This window comes from Rhea americana, unplaced genomic scaffold (assembly GCF_003343005.1).
Source record: "Rhea americana isolate MKP2758 unplaced genomic scaffold, rheAme1 scaffold_7, whole genome shotgun sequence".
In the NCBI taxonomy this organism is placed as follows: Eukaryota; Metazoa; Chordata; class Aves; order Rheiformes; family Rheidae; genus Rhea; species Rhea americana.
The window spans coordinates 2,741,488-2,765,186 of NW_028186867.1; the positions used below are offsets into that span (position 1 = coordinate 2,741,488).

Sequence of the window (23,699 nt, forward strand, 5' to 3'; positions counted from 1 at the left end):
CCAGTACCAGTTATGTTAGACCTTGAAGTATTTCAGCAAATAAACTGCATTCTACTTTCACTGTTTGCATAGATATAACAGAGCACCTTGTAGAAGCATGGYTGTTCAGAGATCACAGGAGCTTTGCCTCATTACTCTTTCTTTTTACTGATGAAATTAAATCTTTTTAAATCAAAGAAAACAAGACTATCTCTTTCCTTGGCTCACAAAAGTAATAGTTTTGTCAGTTGTAATAGCAATGAGCATCCTGGAAATATGTAGATAAAAAATGAATAAATTAGTGATATTGCAATATCTCAACTTTAAAGAATATGGGTAGATCTTCAGCTGATGCAAAATGATGACTAAATGGCCTCATATTTCAGGTAATCCACTCAAATTCCAGGCAGTATTTTACATCTCTATTCCCACAGTCATCTGATTTTCTGATTATATGCAAAACTTTGAGATAAGTTAATTTTTATTCACCTTTGACCATCTTACTTGCTTCTAGATCATTATCTTCTCCAATTTTAGTGTACTAGTTTTTAAAAAGCCCTTCTAGAAAATGTCTCCCCTTTTCATTTGTCAACTGCAGAATTCCTTTCTTTTGCCTTCTAYTACTCCCTCCACCACTCTTCCTCCCATTCAAAGGTACTTTTGCAGATGACATTTATTAAGCTTGCAAAAGAAAGACTTAGAAGAAAAGAGGCAGTTAGGAAAATGTTTCTGCTATTGCTGGTACTGTATTATTTCACACATATATTTTCTTTAAGCAGATGTTCTTTCTTTCCTTAACTAATCCTTACCCAATGAACTGGCAAAGGAGAGATGGGTCATTTTTCTTTCAGATGTTGATCAGCCCGTGCAGCAGTTGTATGCTGCAAGGGCCRTCTACTTTTAGTGAACATAGAAGAAATGCTACTGATACAGTGATGTTTTCTGTAACCTGTGCAATTATAAAAAGTACAGGGTAAAATCCTGGAGCTACAGAAGTCAGATGAAATTATCTATTGCCTTCAGTATGCATATAATTCTTCTTCCTCACTGTTTTTGTTTCTACTTATGTCACTGGGAAAAGTGAGGATGTTTGCAGTTATCTGATAGAAATTCCTGTGAGGCTGAGAAGTTATACAAAAGCTCAGTTCTGGTCAAATACAGGAAAAATTACACACTCTTGCATTCATGAGGGGCCAGAAAGAGAAGCTTTATCTCACTTGCAAAGGGATTTTGGAAGAGAAAATGCTTGGTCTTTTGCTTTTAGAGCTACAAGAAGCTGCTGAATAGAATTTTGAAATATTTTTAAACATGTAACATATTTTGCCCAGAAGAGCTATTTCTTTAACTTTTAGATTTTTTAAAAAACATTCAAAGTTTTTATAGATGCAGAATGAAGACAAATGTATTTTACGGTTAGAATTGTTTCTGCACATAGCTTGTATATCTGACCATTTCTGTAGACAGATTCTCTKAAACGCTTTAATTCTAACCCAAATATTATGTGTACATAATACATGATACGTGGTACTTCTGGGAGATGATCTGAATAATTCATCTACAGGTAATATGATCATGTTGCACTTCAGATTATAAATGTTTTATTGTCCTAAGATGTTGTACTGCAACATAAAAAGATAACTAACATTTTAAATCAGTGAAGGTTAATGCTTAATAAGGATTTTGGTCTTCTGAATCATCATTCTGATTGTATTTATTGCATTTAAATATCATTTAATGTCTACGCTTAGTAAGTAATGGAAGCAGATAGTACATTGTTTTAGGCAAATATGCAAGTCATTAGTCTAAAATGAATTATGGAAATGTCTCTTATATCTATCTCCTCCAATGAAAATACCTTTTAATGTGTGTAAGGTGGAGTCTTGGGATATTTCACAAGTGATAAAATAAGTGTAAGAATAGTGCTTTTCTAAAGCTGAAAAAAAAGCCCCAAACGAAAAAATACTGTTTTGCAAGATGATTAAAAAAATGATCAAGTAAAAAGGAGTTCTCATTTTTGGGAAAAGTAAGTTGAATTTCCAGAATTCATAAAGTCAGGTATGCTTTGTAACTTTCATGGCCCAAAAGTTAGGTTAAATGGCATGCGAGGAAATGGGAGCATCTATTACTATTTAACTAAATTGGCGTGTGTGAGGAAACAGCAGCATCCATTGCTATTTTTACTAAGACTTCTCTTAAATAACAGGAATAAGCTATTATTTCACATCTGCTGATCTTTAAAAAGGAAATGCTGTCTTAATATATTAATTGTGAGTGTGTCAGTTTGTATGGCCTAARTGATGGAATTTTTCAGTGAGACCATTTGTCACAGGGATTATCTGATGAACTTAGTATGCCTGGAAAGTTCATTTAACAGCTCATTTACAATTATAAAAAGATTCAAGTGAACCATGYAGTAAATGAATGCCTGATGTCCCCTTTACACACCTCCGGTTTTATTTCTGTCAATAAGTGGTGGCTCATTTGGCTAAAAAATGAAGTGAAAATGATTCTTTTCAATTATATTGTTTTATATTAGCCACTGCTTCGTAACATACCCTCATTATTATGAATTGCCTTTACTCTACTTGATAAACTTTTAAATGTTTTTTCTGAGTTATACTATTTGCTTTTTTTTTTCCCCTAATTTTATAATGTTTTTTACCACTAATGTTTGGCTACCGCATTTAAAAATATAAGCTTTTTGAACTCTACATATTTCAGTAAGTCGTGAAATAAAAATATAGCCACATTCACTCTTGCTAACAGTGTCTATTATGATGATTCTAATATTAGATTGAGAATCCTGATGAAAAGTAGGAGTTACATAAAAGCAAATTTGACCTTCAAAAGCTCAGTGGCAAAATTCCTATGGATTCACGTGATTCAGAGCAAAAACACTAGGTCCACAAGGAGGACAGAGGAGGATAAAGGCTTAGTATTGGAAACTTCGATTACCAGGTGTCATTCTGCCAGTGGAGTATTCAGCCCCAAACCATGTCCTAAATATTCCTGACCATATATAAGACACTGTACAGCAAATACTTTGTGTCAAGCCATCTGGGATAGCTTCTGAAAAATATAGAGAAGAAGTTATCAGTCACTTTTTGTTCAGTGACTTAAGTCCTAAAAGGCTAATTGCTTTACCAGAGGAAAGATAGGGACTGGACTTCTAAGGCTCTTAAATGGCAAAGCCGTCTTAAGATTTGGAGCATCTTGGAGCACTCCTGTGTCAACAGAGACAATTAGAGGAATAATGTTTCGGTATCAGTATGTTCAAAATCCACCGCCATAGGACTTAAACACTTCCCTYGAATAAAAATTGTCAAGATTTAACAATATATTATGCTCTCATAGAAATATGTATGTCTTCTTTATAACAACAACAAATAGCTGGCCAGTGACTKACTTCCATATTCTGGTTTAATTTCTTGTCAATATTAAATTCTGTGGTGGTGAATAMCAAGGCAAGAATTTTCAAGAAAGAGACAACATGTAGACACACAGTTTTATCTTCTGAGAATCTCTGGCAACACCAAACAAAATATTCAAAGTTCCCATTGTTTGATTCAGGAGTGATACATCGGCTCACATACATACACAGCATGAACTTTTTACATACATTATCATTTGTAGAAAGTAGTGAATGCCAGAAATAMAACTAAGAGTCTAGTACTTCTGATAAAACTTTGTAGTATTTATGCAGATACCCACAACATTCACAGAATAATCACATTCCTAAATGTATACCTATAATTTTTATTTTAGAAGAACTTGGATTTCTAGAATTTGCAAGAAGCTATTGTCACTTATGGGAATTTTTCACGTGAATTTACTTAAGTGTATTGAGTACGTTTAATCCAGCTGGTGTATGACTGGTAAATACATAAGATGAAGATGAKCTTTACTTTACTGAAGATGATCTTTAATTTAGCATCTTTTTGTTGATTTGTTTTAAATTCCAGATCCATCTGCTCCACCAGCCCCATCTAATATCAGAATAGCCAATATCACTGCAAACAATGATGGAAGTGTGAATGTAATGATTGCTTGGGATCTTCCAGAAGAGCCTGATATCCCAGTGCACCACTACAAAGTCTTCTGGAGCTGGACATACAGCAAATATGTGATCCCAGCTAAAAAAAAGAGAAGGAAGATTACTGATGGGGTAAGAAAGAAAATAACAAATGAGACAGAAATATGGCAATGTATTAATTCTAGAATTTTCAATTTTTTTCAAGAACAAAAGAAAGTGTAAGTATCAAAAATAATTTAAGTTGCAATAATTTCAACATGTGGGAAAGTAATTGTTGTAATTTTGAAGATCACTGTAGAATTTCTACACATTGTAGAAAATTTTGATATCTCAGTGCTGATACTCAACCTCATATTTCATTGAACTTGGAGAGAGAAGTGCTGTACTTTTTCTTCTGCAGCACATCGTGAAATTGTACAGCAACACCAATGAGAGTCAGGCTTGCCCTGTAGTCCTGTTGCTACTTCTAGTCAATGGTCCTTTGAATATTTTACCAACTCTTTGGTCTAAAAACTGAAAACTTAACAAAAAAAAAAAAAAAAAAAAANTTGAAAATTGAAAATATTTTTTACCTAGTTTTTACCCGTAGAAGTAGTCTAGTCYGAATCATTCTATAATGATTTCCGTATAAGATCAACGTAGATTGCAAATATTTTAGCTACAATATTTAGAAATAAACACTGGAAATCAAGAGTTGTAATCTATGTTACAAATAGCATATACATATAGTATAGTATACATATAAACAAATAAAGATAATTGATATGAATGCTTTTGACAATCCATGAACTGTTAAATRTGGCGGTACACGGTTGTCTTTTTCACTCTAGATTGACTGTCAAACTTCAGATGAGGCAGGAAGAATCATAATAAAAGCATGGAGTAAAAACTTCTGTTTGAGATATGGGCTAGAATGGCATTTTTATGTATACYTAACAGAAATTTAGAAATGTTAGAATACTGAGAGACCTTGTCTCCTCATTGCAATATCATGGGACTTGCCTTAGTTTATGGATTGTTAACTGGAGAATGATAATCCTACTCATGTGTTTCTCTGCTCAGTGACAATGGAAAACTGTATTTTTTCTTTTTCTCTTTTTGTTGCATAGAGGAGAAGAATCCTTATAGATGAGAATTTTTTTTTTTGGTTTGGTTGTTATTTCATTTTTTTTCAGTAGCTGAAACTAATACAGAATTKTGACCTATGTGCTAATTAATGTATTCTAGCTGTCTTCAGACAAGTTGTTTTGCTAATATAGTCTACCCAGAATTTGAGAAATAATTAAATTTATTTGGCTAAAAATATTTTTAGCATAAGAAAAAGAAACTTCTATATAAAAAATTAAATTTAATCTTGTCCTAAACAGTAGGTATGTGAATATACCAAGAAACTGCCAGAATTCTGTAMATGGCAGTAAGACTAGTACTTTTTTAAAAAAGCAAAGAAAAGCAGAGTCCAGAAAAATAGAGCTTTTAAAAACATCAGATTGTGCTCTGTTGAAATTTATACATGACTTTTTTTTTTATTATTTATTTCAGAAGAGTGGTCTGCCTAAGATAACAGGCCTGCTTTTAATAAGAGCCTATGTTTCGGTAATATTACAACTGCCTTATATATATATTCCCCTCTATTATAGCCCCAAAATTATGTGGTCCTGGAGGGACTCCAACCCAACAGCAACTACAATGTGGAACTGCAGGCAGTAACACGTTGGGGTCAGATACGCCTAAAAAGTGCTAAAGTTTCTCTTCATTTTAGCACAACTCAGGATACCAGGAATAATAGTGAGTAACTTCATTCRAACATATAAGTACTTAATATTTGCTTTCTCTACAATTGAATGTTTTATATAATAATTCTTCAGATTAAAAAAATCTTAAAGCTGTTTGATAATAAATTTATCTTTTCTTGGTCAAGTTGAGTAAGTTTTTGATGTTAAATTTCTTTATCTAAAACTCGGTGATCATTTTTGTATAGTTCTTTGTCTTGAGTAAAGACAATAAAACAGGAGCATTTGCATGACTGTGGTGTTAATGTTTTTTAAAGGTACAAATACTTATTACATGCCTCAGGGGCTGGAGTAAATCCATTCTTCTGTCTGTGTCTTACCTGGGCAGTTTTAGCTTTCCATGCTAAAGATCCTTCTTTTTCAATGTCAAGCACATTTTTACTACATTTTTGGGCCATCTTTTAAGGCAGCAGAGGGCTAAGCTTTCATCTCTTCTGTGCACTGGGTCTTTGTCTGAAATCCATACCAGAATATGAACTTGAATCTCCATGGTGTGGACATAAGGCAAGTTTGGGCTTAAGCCACAGTAAAACACAATGTAAGTGAACACAAGAGTTATGCTCTTTTCATATTGACTCATCTAGACTGCAACTGTATTTGCTATCGATCAACCCCCAGAAAAGTTATCTTGTTTTCAGGACTGTGCCTGATATCAAAATTTTTTTTAAGTTAACATATTTAATTTTTCTTTCTTTCTATTAAAGTTACACAGGGGATGTAGTAAAAGTAAAACTAAACTTAATTGGAAACTGGGTGGTTAATTCTAATTCACTTGATCACTAAGTTCAACTAGAAGTGTATCGTTTGTATTTACAAGAGATGTCTTCATTTTACAAAAGTATTTTTGTAAGAGTGTTTTTTTTTTTTTTTTTTTTTTGTCAAACACATTTTGCTAGATGAACAGGCTAAATGTGATCTCTTGATGCAGTAGATTTCCTCTTTCTTCCTTAGCTTCTTGTCTCTTCTGATCAGAAAAGATCTTTCTGTGAAGTTCTGGATTTCAGTGCTAAACTTCAAAATGTCTAGTTTTTAGTCCACTCATCTAAGCTGGCATTTCTGCTAGCCCATATCATAACTTTGAGACAAAGCATGTAGCTGAGTTTACTTCTCGCAGAAGCTATTTCGCAGGAGAAGACTGGTGTCTGAATTTCCCCTGAGTCTGAAGCTGGGATGTRTCCTGATATCTGGGAGAGAATCCACAGTGCCAGTATGTAGACCTAGTCAAAGTGACATTGGGCAAACTGCTGAATGTCTTTCTCTCATAGTCACATGAGAATAGCCTTATAAACTTCCCCTTTTGGGAGAAGGAATAATTAATCAAGTGATGTTTGTCAGGCTTTGAGTTCTAACATTAGATCAGATTATCATAGTCTTTTAATATGATTTTAAAGACTTTCTGTATAGTGGAATGTATTCCTCATCTGTTTGGAGACTTCCATGGTCAGACTGCCTTTGAGAAGTAGTTCAGGAAGCACCATGCCAATTTTACTGAAGTCCCAATTCAGTCAACTGCTCAGCTCTCAGGGAAGTTAAGCCTTTTTTCTAGATAGATATTCAGATTGTCAGAATAGAGATCGGTCCATACCTCACTGAAGAAATTTAGCTCTGGAGACTTCTGTGAGCTTTTGCTCTGACTTTCAGGAATTGTATGTTCCCACACTCAGAAATATGTTCCCTTATCATATTCACGTTGCTTGTCTGTTTCACTCTGGCAAATGCAGCAAGACTCTCTCTCTCTCTTGGTCAGTATATAGAAATATTCTAAATCAGTGTCCTAGTTATTCCAGAAGTGGAGTAGACAGAGAAAAGCATAGCATAGATGTAATAAAATTAAAATACTTTCAGTTGAGGTATATCTAATAGATTCAAGTTTGTATTTGTCTGTATTGCCTCATGATTTCCTTTTAAATAACCAAYATAATGATTACCTTGAGAAAGAATTTGTATGTGATTAGTTTTTCTTTCATTTGAAAGAAGCAAAAATATATCAAGTTAAGGAAAGGATTAAAAAAGTAAAATATGTCCAAAAAGTAATTAGAGTTTTAGTTAAAGCTATGTGTTAGGGCACAACATTCAAATTTACATATTTCTCATATTAACTGTTGAAAACTGAGTCGTTCCTTCTTTCTCTCAAGTAGATATTTGATAATTTACCACTTCCTAATTAGGAGAATCTTTACTTTTCATTTAGGTACAGTATTCAATTAAATACAGCTTTTTGTTCATCTCATGCAAATACTATTCTCTGAATTGGAACTGATGTATTTGCAAGTGTGCAGTGAACCTGCACCACTTCTTTGAAACTGAAAATGTCTTGGAACACTAAACTATTTTAAATACTCACACCTCTTCTAAATGTTCTTAAGTCATTGCCAGGTGAAATGTCTGAGGGAAGAAATCTGTTTACCATTCCTTGTTGAAAGTTAGGCACATATACTAAGGGAATCACTCAAACTTCTCTCTGCTCTTATAATGCTTTTTTAAGTATTCACTGTTCACTATTCGAAACAGGGCAGTGGTCTAGAAAGATCTTTAATTTGACCAGAATGTTCTTATATAGTATAGCAAAGGCATTCTATATAGCAAATATTTATTTTGATGTAATAATCACACATTACACTCTGTAGGTTACACTCAATCTGTCCTTTGTTTTGTGTATATTCAAATATTGTGTGAACATCAAGAGCATTATTAAAAATTCAAAGTGTTAATCATTCTTGCTCCTGGGGTTATAAATGCGCTACCTTTATTTATGACGCTTTTGAAAATTTACAAACCATTTTCTCCATTAAAATAAATCTGCCTTTTTATCTCTGTCTAATATATCTTTATTTGACCAAATTTCAAACAAATGATTCATCTATTATGTCTGTTCTTTATGCCAATTTCTTTCAGGTGAGATGTTGAAATAAAAGTTTTAATTAGAGGCAGTATTTATTTTCTGACTGTCAGCAGCCCTAGCACATTCATTAGGTTATGCTGTGCTAAAATAAATAATTTCCTGATTGTTTTGTGTTTTGCAGAAGAGCAGACCTCTTCTGTTGTGAAACCCCAGAAAGGACTGGKAGATCCTTTCCCAACCTTTCAAAGAAGAAAACCCACTCGTTTTCTTAAAGTTGGAACTCCCTTCTATCAGGACAATCAACTTCAAGTCAAAGTCTACTGGAAGAAAACAGGTTTGTGGCATTTTTTCACTACTTTTTTTCTAAGGATGAACTGTCACAAGCTGTCTCAGAGTTGGAGAACATTGCTAAGATACATTGAACTCGTCCAGTCATTCCTACCAAAGTCAAATCCTTCACCTATCCTTCCAGCCCTTCACCTTCCCGTTCAAGTGAAGCATTGCCTCTTCTTTTTCTGTTATGTGTGTGTAAATATCTGACAGAAGGAAGTAATGTGAATCAGCTGTCCAAAAATTATAGTCAGCCATTTTGGCATACTGGATCTTCCTAAAGTTGAGATGATTTAATTCAAAGGGTACGGCTTCTGTAAAGTTTTGTACAGGGAACCAGAGCTTGGCCTTATGTTCTATAGAACTCTTGTGGATATGAATGTTCTTTCACTGGCATGGGTCAGAAGGTGTCAAGCACATACCATTCACGTGTAGTGCCTCTCCTGATGCCACTGGGGCATGTCAAATTTGGTGAGTTGAGAAAAAAGTCAGGAAATGAGTATATATCGACTTTATGCAATGGTGTCACAAAATGTAAACTCTAGCCTATACCCCAGCATTTAGAGCAGTACAAACTCAGGTTAGGCCCAACATGGGATTTACGTCAAACTTTAAAACGTCACCCTGAAGGGAGATCTGGATGAGTAATTTGCCACAATCATTGGAAAAATATTTACTTTAGGGTAGTTTTCTGCTAGGCTGCAGCCTTCTGTTTTGCAGAAAGTCTATTGGCAGCAATGATTTTGTGTTTTAATCTTCCAATATAAGGGAGAATGCCATAAATTTTAAGTACTTCATGAGGTTTAGAAGTCAGAGAGAGATTTTCCTTTCTTGCCCTCAAGGAGCAAATACGTTGTTATACATTTTCCAGCTTTGCAGTACAGCTTCATATTCTAATATTTGAAAAGATACTAGCAGTGTTAGTGCTTTAAACTGGAGCCATCTACATGTGTAAAGGTAACACTTGTATAAAATCCATTCAATTTTTGTGTTTGAAATACAGGACTACAGAATGGAAAATCACCTATTCCTCTAGAATCTTTCAAAGGATTTTAGAAATGCTTGAGTTCTTTTRGGCTTAGGTGTATGCAGCACCAATCTGATTGGGAGTCGTCATACTAGAGAGCGTGGATGTGTATCCTTYGCTTTTCTTTAAAAGTGTCTGCATGTTTAAATTGCCCCTTTTCTAGCCCTGCCATATCAAAACTCTTTTGAATCAAAGCTTTGCTTTAGCCCTACCACACACACACTTTGAATATTTGTCTCTAATCTTGGCTATGCCATTTTTTTTCCCCTAGCCTTCCACATTACATTTCATTTTTGCTTTGCTTCMTGGAAAGCTGAGATAGTTCAAAGTTTAAATGAAAGTTGGAACATTTTTAATCATGAATTTTGTACTGAATAATATAGTTTAAATTATCCAAAGTGAGATGGATGTATTCTGAGCTTGAGATTGATCTCATTGATCTTTAGCCTTCTGTAAGTGAGGTATCTAGTCTAAACTAGTTGTCCAAGCTCCTTTTATAGTCAAAAAAAAGAGAAGCAGGTGGTTTCAGAAGCAGTTTATCCCACAGAGCAGGTGAATCATGAACCTAGATGATTAGCTCAGACTAGATACCTCATTTGTAGAAGACTTAGAGATGTCCAGCATCTTTCTGTGAGCTGAAGTTCACTTCTGAACAGTTTGAACTCAAAAATGTAAGGGGCAGGATTTACAAATGGGGAGACTTTGAAGTCTTCCAAAGTTGTAAGGCAAGGTCTAGAGGTAGGAATCAGCCCAATGGTACAATTGATCCAGCCTCAGCCCTTTTCCTGCCAACCTGTTCCCAAAGAGAGATCATGAAGGTCATGTATCATATGACCAGCACCTCTAGTGAAGTTCACCTTACTTGTAGTGTAGTTGTCCAAGTCATTGTTACGGAGTCAGAGTGGAGATGGAGTCATTATGACCTTGGAGTTTGGAGAGGTATTCATTTTGCTCCAAAGGAGATACCTTGAACTGTCTGTCTCCCTTCTCCCCCTTCTCCCCCTTGAAAATATCTGTGGTCTGAATGACAGTTTCTGCAATAACTCAGCAGGAGCCATTGCCTCATGTGGAGATGAAATACAGCCTGCTCCTGAGAAGCTAGCAGTTTGTATAAGCTCTTACAGGAGCTTCCAGGCTATGTAGTGCATGGACAAGRTATTGACTGTACGTTTACTAGTAACAATTTACTGCAGAGCAAGTTTCTTTGAGTGCTTGTAGGAACGCAGCAGGAGAAACAAATTGGCTGTATCTTGCCTTTATGAAAGACAGCAGTTACTGGCGCCAACTGAGTTTGGAACTGTAGCCACACTTATTTCCCCTGTATCAAATAGTGTTTAGGGATTTGTAGGAGGTATAAGAGAGCAGCAGCTATAATAGGAGATACTGAGCAAGAATTCACCTCAGCCTACTTTATGACCTGATCTAGGTTATTTTCATTGCAGATAGGCAATCAAAGTTCAAATGCTTCTGCATGCAGAACTGACCTCTCTACGTTTTACATGGTAGATGAAAACAAGAGTCGCTGTTGATTGCTCTAATGTTCTTGTTATTTTATAGTTTGCGATTGAAACAACACAGCAGGAATGCAGCCATTCTGTAGTCCCAAACAGAATGTATGGCTTTAAAACAAATAACAGTTATGAAAGTATAATGAAACCATGTGAAATAAGTATATTGTTAATGTTGAGAATTTGCATGACATACAAAGAAACGCTAGTCTCAAGCTTGAAGGTGTTGGACATCTTAAGTACAGTTTCAATTGGTTGTGATAATCTTTGCTTTGTCAGATTCTGTTTTGAAGTTTTTCTGTACTTTTTGCAGTAGTATTCATAGTTCTCTGGAGATGGCTGCATGTTAGTGGTGATGAAATAATTATTGTATAAAGATTTTGAGGGTATTTCAAAATGAGAACTTTTAAACTAGTATGAGATGCTGACATAGAATGTCTTTTAGATGTAACGAATACTTCAACAACTACTAAGACAGAAATTTTTCACTTTATAAGAATAATGTTATTAATTTTCTGTAGGTAAAGCTGCTCATTTTTTTTTTGTTGTTGTTGTTGTTGTATGCCTGAACTCAGTAATCTTGTCATTCTACTTACACTTGGGAAGATTTTTCTTTTTGGAATTCTGTCTAGAACCAAGATGACTACATAGAAGAGTTTTGCATTGCCTCCTAATACTGTAGAATCAAAACACATCACTAATTACAGAAACAAAAAGAAGGAAAAACCTATGTGGATTTCAGGCAGTCTCTGTTACTATTTAAGAGACAAACATGTTTTTAAGGTTGTTTTAGATGATTTATTTATTTTAATTGGTTCGTTTGATAGCTTAGAAACTGTTTTGCTTTTGAATTTGAGGCAAATTAAAATGACTAGAAAGGGTAAAATAGAATAGAATCATAGAACAATTGGGGTTGGAAGAGACCTCTGGAGGTCATCTGGTCCAGCGATCTGCTCAAAGTAGAACTAACTTTGAAGTTAAATCAAAGGCTCTATCTTGAAGGCTCTATAATAGACATTGGTATTTTTTGTGAGTGACAAGGATTTTTTCCTTAACCTTATGAACACCAGGCTGCAAAGGCCAACAAACAGTTTACTGCAGTGGTCTGTAAGGTTTTTGGGGGCATGATGATGTTTCTTGACATTCAAAGATGCCTCTTCCATTACTACAAACAAGTTGTATTCCTCGGTGTCATTTGCAGATGTGCCTCTAGGAAGTCAATGAAAGGAAACAATGATGACATCAAGGTTAAAGTTCTTGTTTTTGTATCCCTCTGAATAGAATTCATCAGACTTGTCCTGTGCAACAACTGAAGTAGAGGGAATGTTGCAACTGTTACTGAACTGGCTTTATTACATGCCACAGGAATGATTGCTTACCATTACTTAAACTGAATGCAGTGTTTAAAATCTAAATAAATGGACAGCTGATGAACCAGTTTCCATGTATACAGGCCCTAATGTGCTACAGTTTGCCAGCAGAAAAGACTTATTTAGGCCAGTTCTTCAAGTGCTGTTTCGTATGTCCCATTAGCTTCAGAAAGCATGAGGCATGAATGGAATGTAGGATCTGGACTTCACATTAAAATAAATCTTTCTGAAACAATCTTTCAGTATGAGTGTCTCCGTATGATGGCATTAATTTCATCACTTCAAGATGTATGTTAGCAAGATTCTAACACCATACTTCAGGCAGTACAAGATGCTTAGAAAATGCACAGAATTTTGCTAGACAGAGTTATCACAAAAGCATATTGTAATCATATGAATACAATTGCTTCTTGTCTAAAAGAAGAAAATGTCTTTCACTTACTGCTTCTGACTTAGGCTTGGGATTAGAGAAACACAGTACATTCCTTAAACAGCATGAATTCCACTTTTGTCAATGAAAAGAACTTGCTTGTAGCCAGATTTTTTGGCCATCTTGACTGTGTGAAATTAGAAATTGTGCTATTCATGGCAAGCATTGGAACCAACTTAAATCAGTTTTAACTCCGTGGTGCTGGAGTCTTGGACTACCATCCATAACCAAACCTTCTAGTTAGAAGGATTAGGGATTTATGACAACTGAGATCCTAGGTATCTTATGCGGTAATCAAGACACAAGCTATGAAAATAAGAGGAAAAAAACTTATTTTTCCTCTGTTCCATAATGGTTTGGCAACTAGAGAGCTGAGGTTTTGGACTTCAGTTGAGAAGCTGTCAAATTGCTCCAGTTTGGATCTTCAGGATCTGAAAATAAGATATTTCTCATAAATTGAAGGTAAAAAGAAACTTTATTCTGTATGTAGTCACTGCAGCAATTCTCATCACTTGATGCAATAGTCTCATACATGAAAATATTAGAATGTAATTTGATGTGATGATTTCATTCTAATGCAAAATGCCATAATAATATTTTTCTAATCCATTACTTTTTCTCCCCTACCATTTTCTCAGTACCTGTTATCTGAGTATAATGTAACTATCCTTGCTCAGGTAAAATTCTATTTTCCTTCAGCTCAGCTGGGAGAGCGTTAGACTGAAGATCTAAAGGTCCCTGGTTCAAGCCTAGGTTTCAGCAAGGGGGGTCCTTGTTGCCGGAACCGTGTCTAACATGCTCTAGGTGACYSCGTTTGAGCAGGGGGGTTGGACTAGATGATCTCCAGAGGTCCCTTCCAACCTCAACCATTCTGTGATTCTATGATTCACTTTCCCTTGAATGAAGACTGAATATTTACCTCATTTTAAACACTTAAAGTACTTGTAGGTATTTTAAATCAATATATCTGCTTATTGATTTTTGCTTAAAAAGTCAAATATTTAAAATGCATTAAGGCTTAGTTTCAGATTTCTTTTTTTTTTCTTTTTTTTTCTTTTTCTCTCTCTTTTTTTTTTTTTTTTTGCCTTAGCATTTACCAGAAATGCAAAGAAAAGAACACTTAAAACAGGGTGAGGCAAAGACTCCTCCATTGTCTGATAAATCAACCGAACAAGAATCACGAATTAAATTACAGGGAAGTATTAAATAGAAGGCAAGGCAAAGCAAACAGAAAGCTGCCACAAATGCTTTTAAAACCAGATCTTAGGAAAACAAAATTAACTTTCACTGAGTTCAGGGAGATAAATGAGGTGACTGTATGTGCTGACTCTTTATTTGCAATAAGGTATTTCAAATGACAGGTTTTAAAAATGATTGAAAGCTTTCCTAGTGTTGTCCTATGGTCCCTTCTCAAGCAACTACAGCCATTGAGGTTAGTGAAACTCCTCAGTGAAACCATTCAATGATAGTAAGAGTTTTTAGCTGTACCATTTGTTATTGTAGAGAGTTCAGTAGTAGTTGCTTAACGTCAAGGAATTGTTTAATTTGGTACTAATTGTTGTGCTAGGCAGATCAATGTTTGAGCAGCTGGCCATTTTCTAATTATAAATCTTTAAGCAGTAAAGTATTTGTAGTTGAAGGTATCACTGTGGTGATGGTCTTTTGATAGGAAGAGCTCAATGTTAATTATAGCAAAATTTACAGAAATATATTTCCCTCATACTTCCATGTGAATACAGAGACATTGGCTCAGTAGGGTTGATTGTATGGTCATGCATAATGTTCACTTGTATTTAGAGATTTAGTAGTAAAGCTGGGCCTGAGGTCAGGAATCTTTGACTAGGTCAACTGTCAAGAAATTTACCAGGAGACATTGCATAGTTTACTTTTCCGTATGTGCTATAGCTGACTCTCGGATGCCTGGATATGAGGCAAAATAATGCAATTAGTAGAACAGATAGAATCGTAGAATCGGTAAGTTTGGAATGGACCTCTGGAGATCATCTAGTCCAAGCTCCTGCTATAAAGTGCATCTTTTCAAATACTATGCAATTTATTTTGGGAGGAAATAATAAAGATTTAAAATTTTCCAGAGGGTCAACCTAGTGAGTGGAATACAATCTTCTCTGCTGCAAATGAGACAATATAGAAGAGTCTCTTCAAGGTCAAAGTTTACTGTATTTCTTCACGTTTCTGCAGGCACAATAGAAAACCACTGACTCTTGCCTTTCACATGCTTGCTTCCAAACCTCCTGTGTAGGTAGTTGAGTTGAGGTCTCTCTTGCTGTGAGAGACTTGGGAGCAAATCTCTCCAGTGGTTAGTCCCAGGAATGTATTTGGAACAGATTTCCACCAGGAAATCAAATGTCAGAAGCCAAATCAGAGCTACAYGTTGTGATCTCAAAACTAAGGCAGCTCAAAAGACTGATTTTGCTTAGCAGATGTCTGTGCATGTCTGCTGAAGTCAAACTGTGGCTATATTGGATTGATTTGATCCAGTGATCTGGTCTACTAGTTCTTATACCTTGTGTGGTTGATTCACATATGGCTTAATTTTAAAATTTACATGTAGGCTGTTCTCAAACCCTCGATATGGTTTGAATCGTACTCCAGAATACTGTTAGTAATTGTGAAGGTGTATTTAACTTGACTCAGGCAGGGACTTCACATGTTTTTAAAAGAGGTCTTCTATATTATTCCTAAGCTTAGAAATAAGTTCCTAAATTTGGTTTGAATACAAGTTTGAACTTGATTGTCATTGAACTTATGTTAAAAGATCAAATAGAATTTTAAGTGCAAATTGTAAACTTGATCTATGAGTGCAATCCGAAGATGGACCATCATTATGTAGGATGAGCACCTGCAATAGGAGTGCAGATAGACATTGAATATCACATTCGGGAATTATTTACCAAGAGAAAACTCATTATTCAAGACCTTGAAAAAAATTCATTGGCCAAGTAGTGGCCAATTTTGTTGTCTGATTTTTGACTCTCCAGAAAAATAGTTTTTTGAAAAACAGCATCTTTATGTGACATCAGTAATAACATCTGTGTCTTTCCAGTACATGATTTTCTATTTTTTTCTTATTATCTCTTGACCTTTTACCACAGTCTGAGGTGAATTATTTTAACAACAATTACAGTATATTAAAAAAAAAAGTTTGGCTAAGGTTGTCAGTAGTCACATCTTTTGTTAAGCAGTCTGATAACTGATGAATAAAATGGCAAGCTTTTTACCATCCAGTTCTTCTCCCCTTTGATACCTGAGTGTTCCCTTAGCCTACATAAGTTCTGATGTAAAATATTTAGCTTACAATTTAGTTTACTAGAGAAGGTTAAGCTATCAGCAATATGTCATCGTGCTTATGGTGAAGGTCATTTAAACTAACAAATGTCATCTTGCTAATTGAGTAGATTTTTCTCCACGTGCCAGCTCTTTCTTTTTAACCTATATTGTTTAATTAGCTTAGTTGATTAAGTGGCCATAAAACAAATTGCATAAACACCACAGACTTGGAAGGAAACTGGAGCATTTGAAGGAATAGCTAGAGTTGGATGGAGTGACATCAAAAAGGGTGTGAATGCGACAGGTATGCAGGTGATGGATAATGAGTTTTAAGCACCGGTTACTTTTGACGCTTTTGATATACTGAACATAAAAATATCTGGGGTGATTTGGACCAAACATTCATCCCACTAGGTAGTCTAATCTTGACAGTGGCCAGAAGCAAATCCCAAGGGGTATAAGAACAGGGCAAGTAAATAATAAAACTTCTACAGATTATTCTGTCAGCTTCAGACAACTTGTAGCTCATGGAATTTGCTGAGCCCAGTGTGGTCTCATTGTATTTAATTATCCTCGATGATTTTCATAACCATGTCCAGTGTCCCATCAGGGTCATGTAAACTTTTGACATCTGAACATCCTGAGTTAAGGAATTCCAGAGTTTTAAGTACTTCTTGCATGAAGAACCACATCTTTTATTTGTTTTGGAGCTGCTGCTGCTAGCTTCTTTTGAATACTGGTTCCTGTATTGGAGATGCAATAAACGGTCAAGCTCTATTCACTCTGCCTATACGCTTATGATTTTACGTACATTTAWCCTGCTTTCTCTCAGTTATTTTTCTCTTAGGCTTAATAAGTASTTTTAAACTACTCATATAGGACCTACATATTAATGTTGCTAACTTTATGAATAGCAGTTCAGCAAAGCAACCTGTGATATGGTATGCTGTGGTACATWACCTGCGTATCCATTTTAGGAACTTAATTGTACATGCATGCAAATCCAGACAGACAGCTTTTCTTYTCATAGAGTAGCAAATGCATCTCTACGTCTACTCCCAGGTTGAAGTAAGGGTTAAACCTTACCAGAGTCGTACCTGGACTCTGAAATGGAGAACTCCCAGATTCCCTACTCTGAATATAGCCTACCTGTCTAGGTTAARGTCCAGAATCGTCAGTGTTACACAGAAAGCTAGTTAGTGGTGAAATACCCAGTGACATTTTCAATAGAAGTACTRCCATATTGAGGCTTCGTTTTGCTTTTCTTTTTTTTCTTTTTTCTTTTCCTATTTTTAGATGTTTGGTATCTGTGAAAATCTGRCTTTGAGGGAATAATGTAGGAAGCTTTTATTCAAGCTGTAAGTAGATATTATGAGACTTGGAGCTTTCGTGAGGCAAATTTTCTTTAAACAGAAAAACAGAATAAGATACTGTTGAACTCACTTTATATAGGATGGCATGGATGGGAAAGGGAATGAGAGTAGAGATAATCCAACTTAGTGAAGGTCCCAAAYTTAAATTGCTTAAAACAAACATTCTTAAACCTTGAGGCTTCCTAGGTCCAGATATGGAAACAAATGCTGTGGCTCAAGCCCATCTCTAAATTACATGCTGCTTTTTAATATCATTTTTGGAAAGGGTTATTGTTGTATTATACAAAGAATGCATTCTATAGAAAGAAAGTTTGTTTTAAATGGCATAATGTGACCAACAAAATATTTGCAATTTAAACACTGCTGCTTATATTCCATATAAAAGCAGGAAATAGTATAGTTGGCCTTGCTAAGAACTGTTTATTGAATGAAGTTTAAATGTCAACTGAGAGTTTTGGTGTTTATTTTAATCATATTGCCTGAATAGATGATTATTATTTTTTTTTTCTTTCGGAGGTGTCATGAGTACTATGAGTTTCATAAGCAAACATTTGACATTTTGGTTTTTTTTCATTTTTTTATTATATTGGGTGAATGGAACCTAAAGAACCAGAGCAATTTTTATTTCATTCTTTTAAGAGAACATACCTAAAATGACTGAATAGAACACATCAACATTATAGTTTTTACAGAGAAAACAAGAGTGCAGAGAGGATCCCAATCCATTAAGACATTAGGGCAGCATAATTAGTTAAAAAATAATTGAGCTTACCTATGTATCCTAAGATTAAGAACTCATTTTGCATTTGCTAAACTATCATATCTAAAATAAGACATGTGGTATTGCATCATTTCTTATCCTGTCATTGGTTTCAAGTTTCAGATGTTGGCAAGAGACTCCATGATTCAGAGGGGCAGAAAATGGCTTGTGAACCAATTCATGGATAAACAAATAAGTGTTTTGATCAAGTACTGACTGAGAYAACAGTACTCAGATAACTGAGACTGCTTTTCAGCAATGCTGTTACTGCAGTGTGACACTCTCATGTGTAATAAATATCATGTAGTAGTAAGAAAGACTGCTTAATTTATTCACTTGGTTTTTATCCATATTTAAGCACTTCGTACATACTCCTTTCCAACCATTCCAACCATTTCAACAACAGAGTTTTACCTGAAAAAGTGTTAATAGTAAGCTGCATGTTATAGAACCACATTTATATTTGAGAATAATGGTGGCTTGATAAACAGCTGAATGAAAATCAAAGCAGGCAGAAGATTCTTCATTATGTTTTGTCTCAGATACTGGCATAATTGTTTTTGGTGTGGAAGTACAGGTAGACTGAACTGCAAACRGGACACTGCAGTTCTTCCTTGTGCAAGAAAGGTGGGTTGGAAGTAGTGCTGTATTTTATTATATCCACAAATKTAAAGGTGTATCAAGGGTTGCGTAGTGTGATAAGAAAATGAGGGACAACTTATTACTATTTCTTCAGGAAGTCTTTGACTGGTATACATTTTTGAGCACTTCAATGACGATATAAAATATTTTTCTTTATGGCAGGGATAGCATAACTTCACCATTTAATGCAAACAGATAAAAATTTCTGTCATGGATGGTGTATTATTTCGTAGAATCAGTAAGGTTGGGAGGCACAYCGGAAGATCATCTAGTCCAACCTCCCGGCTCAGCAGGGTCACCTAGAGCATGTTAGACAGGGCTGCATCCAAGTGGGCTTTGAATATCTCTAGAGAAGGAGACTCCACAACCTCTCTGGACAACCTGGTCCAGTGCTCCGTCACTCTCACAGGGAAGAAATTCCCCCTCACGGTCAGGYGGAACTTCCTGTGCTTCAATTTCTGCCCATTGCCTCTTGTCCTGTCACATGGGACAACTGAACAGAGTTTGTCCGCATCRCCTTGACACCCTCCCTTCAGGTACTTGTACACATTGATAAGATCCCCCCTCAGTCTTCTCTTCCCTGGGCTGAAGAGGCCCAGCTCTCCCAGCCGTTCCTCATAGGACAGATACTCCAGCCCTCTGATCATCTTTGTAGCCCTACGCTGGACTCTCTSCAGTAGCTCCATGTCTGTCTTGTCCTGGGGAGCCCAGAACTGGASRCAGTACTCGAGATGAGGCCTCASMAGGGCTGAGTAGAGGGGCAGSATCATCTCCCTCAACCTGTTGGCAACAGTGTTCCTAACGCACCCCAGGATACCRTTGGCCTTCTTGGCCACAAGGGCACATTGCTGGCTCATGGTCAACCTGCCACCCACCAGCACTCCCAGGTCCTTCTCTGCAGAGCTGCTCTCCAGCAGGTCAGCCCCCAGCTTGTACTGGTGCCTGAGGTTATTTTTTCCTAGGTGCAGGACCCTGCACTTGCCCTTGTTGAACCTCAKGAGGTTCCTCTCTGCCCAGCTCTCCAGCCTGTCCAGGTCTCTCTGAATGGCAGCACAGCYCTCAGGTGTGTCAGCCACTCCTCCCAGCTTGGTATCATCAGTAGACTTGCTGAGGAGGCACTCTGTCCCCTCATGCAGGTCATTGCTGATTAAGTTGAACAGGATGGGACCCAGTACTGAGCCCTGGGGGAYGCCAGTAGCCACAGGCCTCCAACTAGACTCTGTGCCACTGATGACAACCCTTTGAGCTCTGCCTTTCAGCCAGTTCTCAACTGTTTGACACAGTATTTATACACAGCTCCCCAAACTTTGACCTAGAAATGATTAATCAAGGTAGATAGATGTTGAGGCATGTATTTCATGTGTTTGTGCAGATTCCGCCCTGTSGTATGTTACTAAATATAAAATATTCACCCAATCATGTAATAAACCTTGCGATAGCTTATTTTTGGAGCAGTAATGCTTCAAGATACATGAACTAGAAAGGAAATTATTTAACTTCTCTATATTTCCTTCTTTGTATTAATCTAAAAGAATCAAAGACCTAGAGACAAATTCAAGAGCATCTTTTACCTCTGCTGTATATGGTCATCAATTTCTTGATCCTGCTGGGTGCTAAACATTCTGGCCCTGATCCATTAGCTACACTTAACTATTTAAATCAACACAACTGTTCACATGCTTAAGTGCTCTATTGAATCAGGGCCAGAGTGTTTAGAAGCTTGTAAGATCAACCCCCAAGTAAGAGAACAGAAACAAAAACCATGTGGCCAGTCACAAATAATCATTGCAGTTTGTTATATGAAATATCAGAGTTGCAATTTATAATAAATCRATAGGTTAACTACATGCAGAACAAATTCTTTGAGTAATTTTCTTACTGAGTAAGTTCACAGAAATTACAATCTCCTTATGGCATACTRTTTGAAGAAAGGCTAGGTTTGAATGAAGAGAGTAGGTTTTCATAAGGCAAATTATCTTCTCTGTTTTGATAACAACCCCTTTTTACATACAGTTAGTAYATGATATTGTAAATATATATATATACCCACACATTTTTGTTGAGATTACTTGACAAAAAAATACCAATACATCGTTATCTTATTTATTAAAATAATCATGCAACTTAAATTAATATTTTATGCTATCTAAATAAAGCTTGTGATATCTATTTCTTATTTTATAATCTTTATTTTTTAGCATATTTAATTCACAATGAAGAAAATTAAATCTATCAGATGTTGCTTGTTAGTTACTTCAAATCCTGCCACTATACAGAGATCAGCTTGATGTTACTGTGTTTACTGATGCCAGACTTTCTTTATTGCAATTAAACCTTAATTTGAGCTGCTGCTGTTGAACAAATCTGCTTTGAAATGTTGTTTTCCATCAAGCTCCATTTGGTTTTTCTTTCTAATAAGTTTCCATGTTTCAGTTCCCCACATAATAGTGCTGTCACAGCTGGCATTAATCGGCACTTTTCTACCAAATTGTAGAAAGTCATCATGCAGCAACCAGCCATCAAACGGAATAACATGCAACTGTAGAGCTGCAGTACTTTTACAGCAGGGCCTGTTATCATTATCCCCACTTGACGAGGTGGAACAGTGGTAAGGAGCTATGAAGTGCTTTGCCTAAAGACATCCAGCAAACTAGTGGCAGAACTAACCACAGTACTGAGAACAGCATACTGTGGTGTACATACTGTAGGTCAAAGGAATACAAACTGATAAATACCCTCTTAATCCATTTACATCGCGTCCTGGAGCGTTACGAGGTTGTTGYGATTTTGGTGACGTTGGGTTGCGTGAACAAAGTTTACTGCTGTTTCTGCCCTACTATGCCAATTTTCTAGCTACAAAGCAGACTTCAGTTCCTCCTGACTGTCAGTTTGGCGCTGTTCAGTAGAACATGTACTATAAAGCAGAATAAAGTATCTGAGGCAAGAAAGAAGCTGTCTGTAGTAACCTTGGAAGAGAAAAAAGAAACCACATTGGATTGATTATTCACATGGCTGGCAATGAGGGACATGTATAGCAGAACAGACATGTGGAAAATGTTGGCAAAGAGAAGGAAGAGAGATTATTTATTTTATTCAGTTTATTTTCAATAAAATGTAGAATCATTTAAAACAGAAATTCCAGCTAGGAAAGGTAGCAGTGTTAACTGACATTGTTCTGGGTGATTTTTCTAAATTGGACTAAGAGCTTCAAATTCTTTGTGGAGATTATGAGTTTTAGCAGATGTACAGTGTATGTCTAGGGTATGCCTATTAACTGTTGCATAAGAACAACTTCAAAAATGTTGCAGAAGTTTAAGCAAAACATTTCAAACTAAGATGATTAAATTGTGCATATGAACCTGAACTTTTCAAAGTGCACAAACGCATGTATCTGTCATTCACATTAATAGGATTTTAGGCTGCTTTTGCAGGTTTTTCCTCCTCCTTCTTCTTCTTCTTCTTCTTCTTCTTTTTTTTTTTTTTTTTTTAAGAGAAACAGAATAAATATCCATTTTTCTCAAGAAATTACATTTTAGTTTTTTATTAAAATGCAGCTAAAGTTTTTAGGTTGGAGAGGGAAGAAGGGAGACAAACCTGGAGAAGAATGTCTTCATAAACAGAATTGACGGTGAAATAGCTTTGTGGAGATAGGTCATTTAGGTTTAAATGCTTTTTTGGGTGAAAGGTGAGAGCCAAAGCATCTTTTTAACAGGCTATAGATCACTCCCATGTCAATACATTTCTAGGTAGAGATTTGAGATTTCTTTCCAGCAAAGCTAAATGCATATCCTTGATCAGCAAAAAAACTAAGCATATGTGGAGCTTCAAGACCATGCTCAGGTGATGTCTGCATAGGAATCTTTTCATAAGTCTAGAAACTCATTTTATACTTTRGAAAATGTATGTTGAAAATCATAGCCAAAATACTTGAGACTGGCTGTTAGTTTCTTTGGAAGAATTAATTTTGTGCAACTGCCTGAAAGATCTAAAACTCTTCAACTTGGACAGCTGAAGATTATGTCCACATCAGTAACTTTAAAAAAATTTTTAGGTCATTTTTCTGGTTTGCTTATTTTTTTTTAACTTGAGAATAAAAGTRATTGAATAAGTCAACTACTGTAACAGTCCTTAAGGAGTTCTTACTTAAGTGACTAATTTGGCTAGTTTCAGCTTAGAGCTGCAAGAATGAGTGCTAGTGCTTAGTATGTCCTTCAAGTTTAGTGTTTCTATACAAGTTATATTTCCAGTTCTGGGAAAGATGGTAAGTTTGCTATTTGTGCTTGGTATATGAGTGTTTTCAGGGTCAAATTGTGCTTTCTAACCACAC

The 23,699-nt window shown here is 35.8% G+C and overlaps 1 protein-coding gene across 1 annotated transcript in view; it reads left to right on the forward strand.

Moving 5' to 3' along the window:
- ANOS1 (anosmin 1) overlaps positions 1 to 23,699 on the forward strand; it is a 128,226-nt gene that overhangs the window by 92,080 nt on the left and 12,447 nt on the right. Inside the window, exons 7-9 of the mRNA XM_085321472.1 lie at positions 3,942 to 4,144; positions 5,650 to 5,797; positions 8,826 to 8,978. Of these exons, the coding sequence (XP_085177598.1) occupies positions 3,942 to 4,144; positions 5,650 to 5,797; positions 8,826 to 8,978 (504 nt within the window). The remainder of the gene's footprint in view (positions 1 to 3,941; positions 4,145 to 5,649; positions 5,798 to 8,825; positions 8,979 to 23,699) is intronic.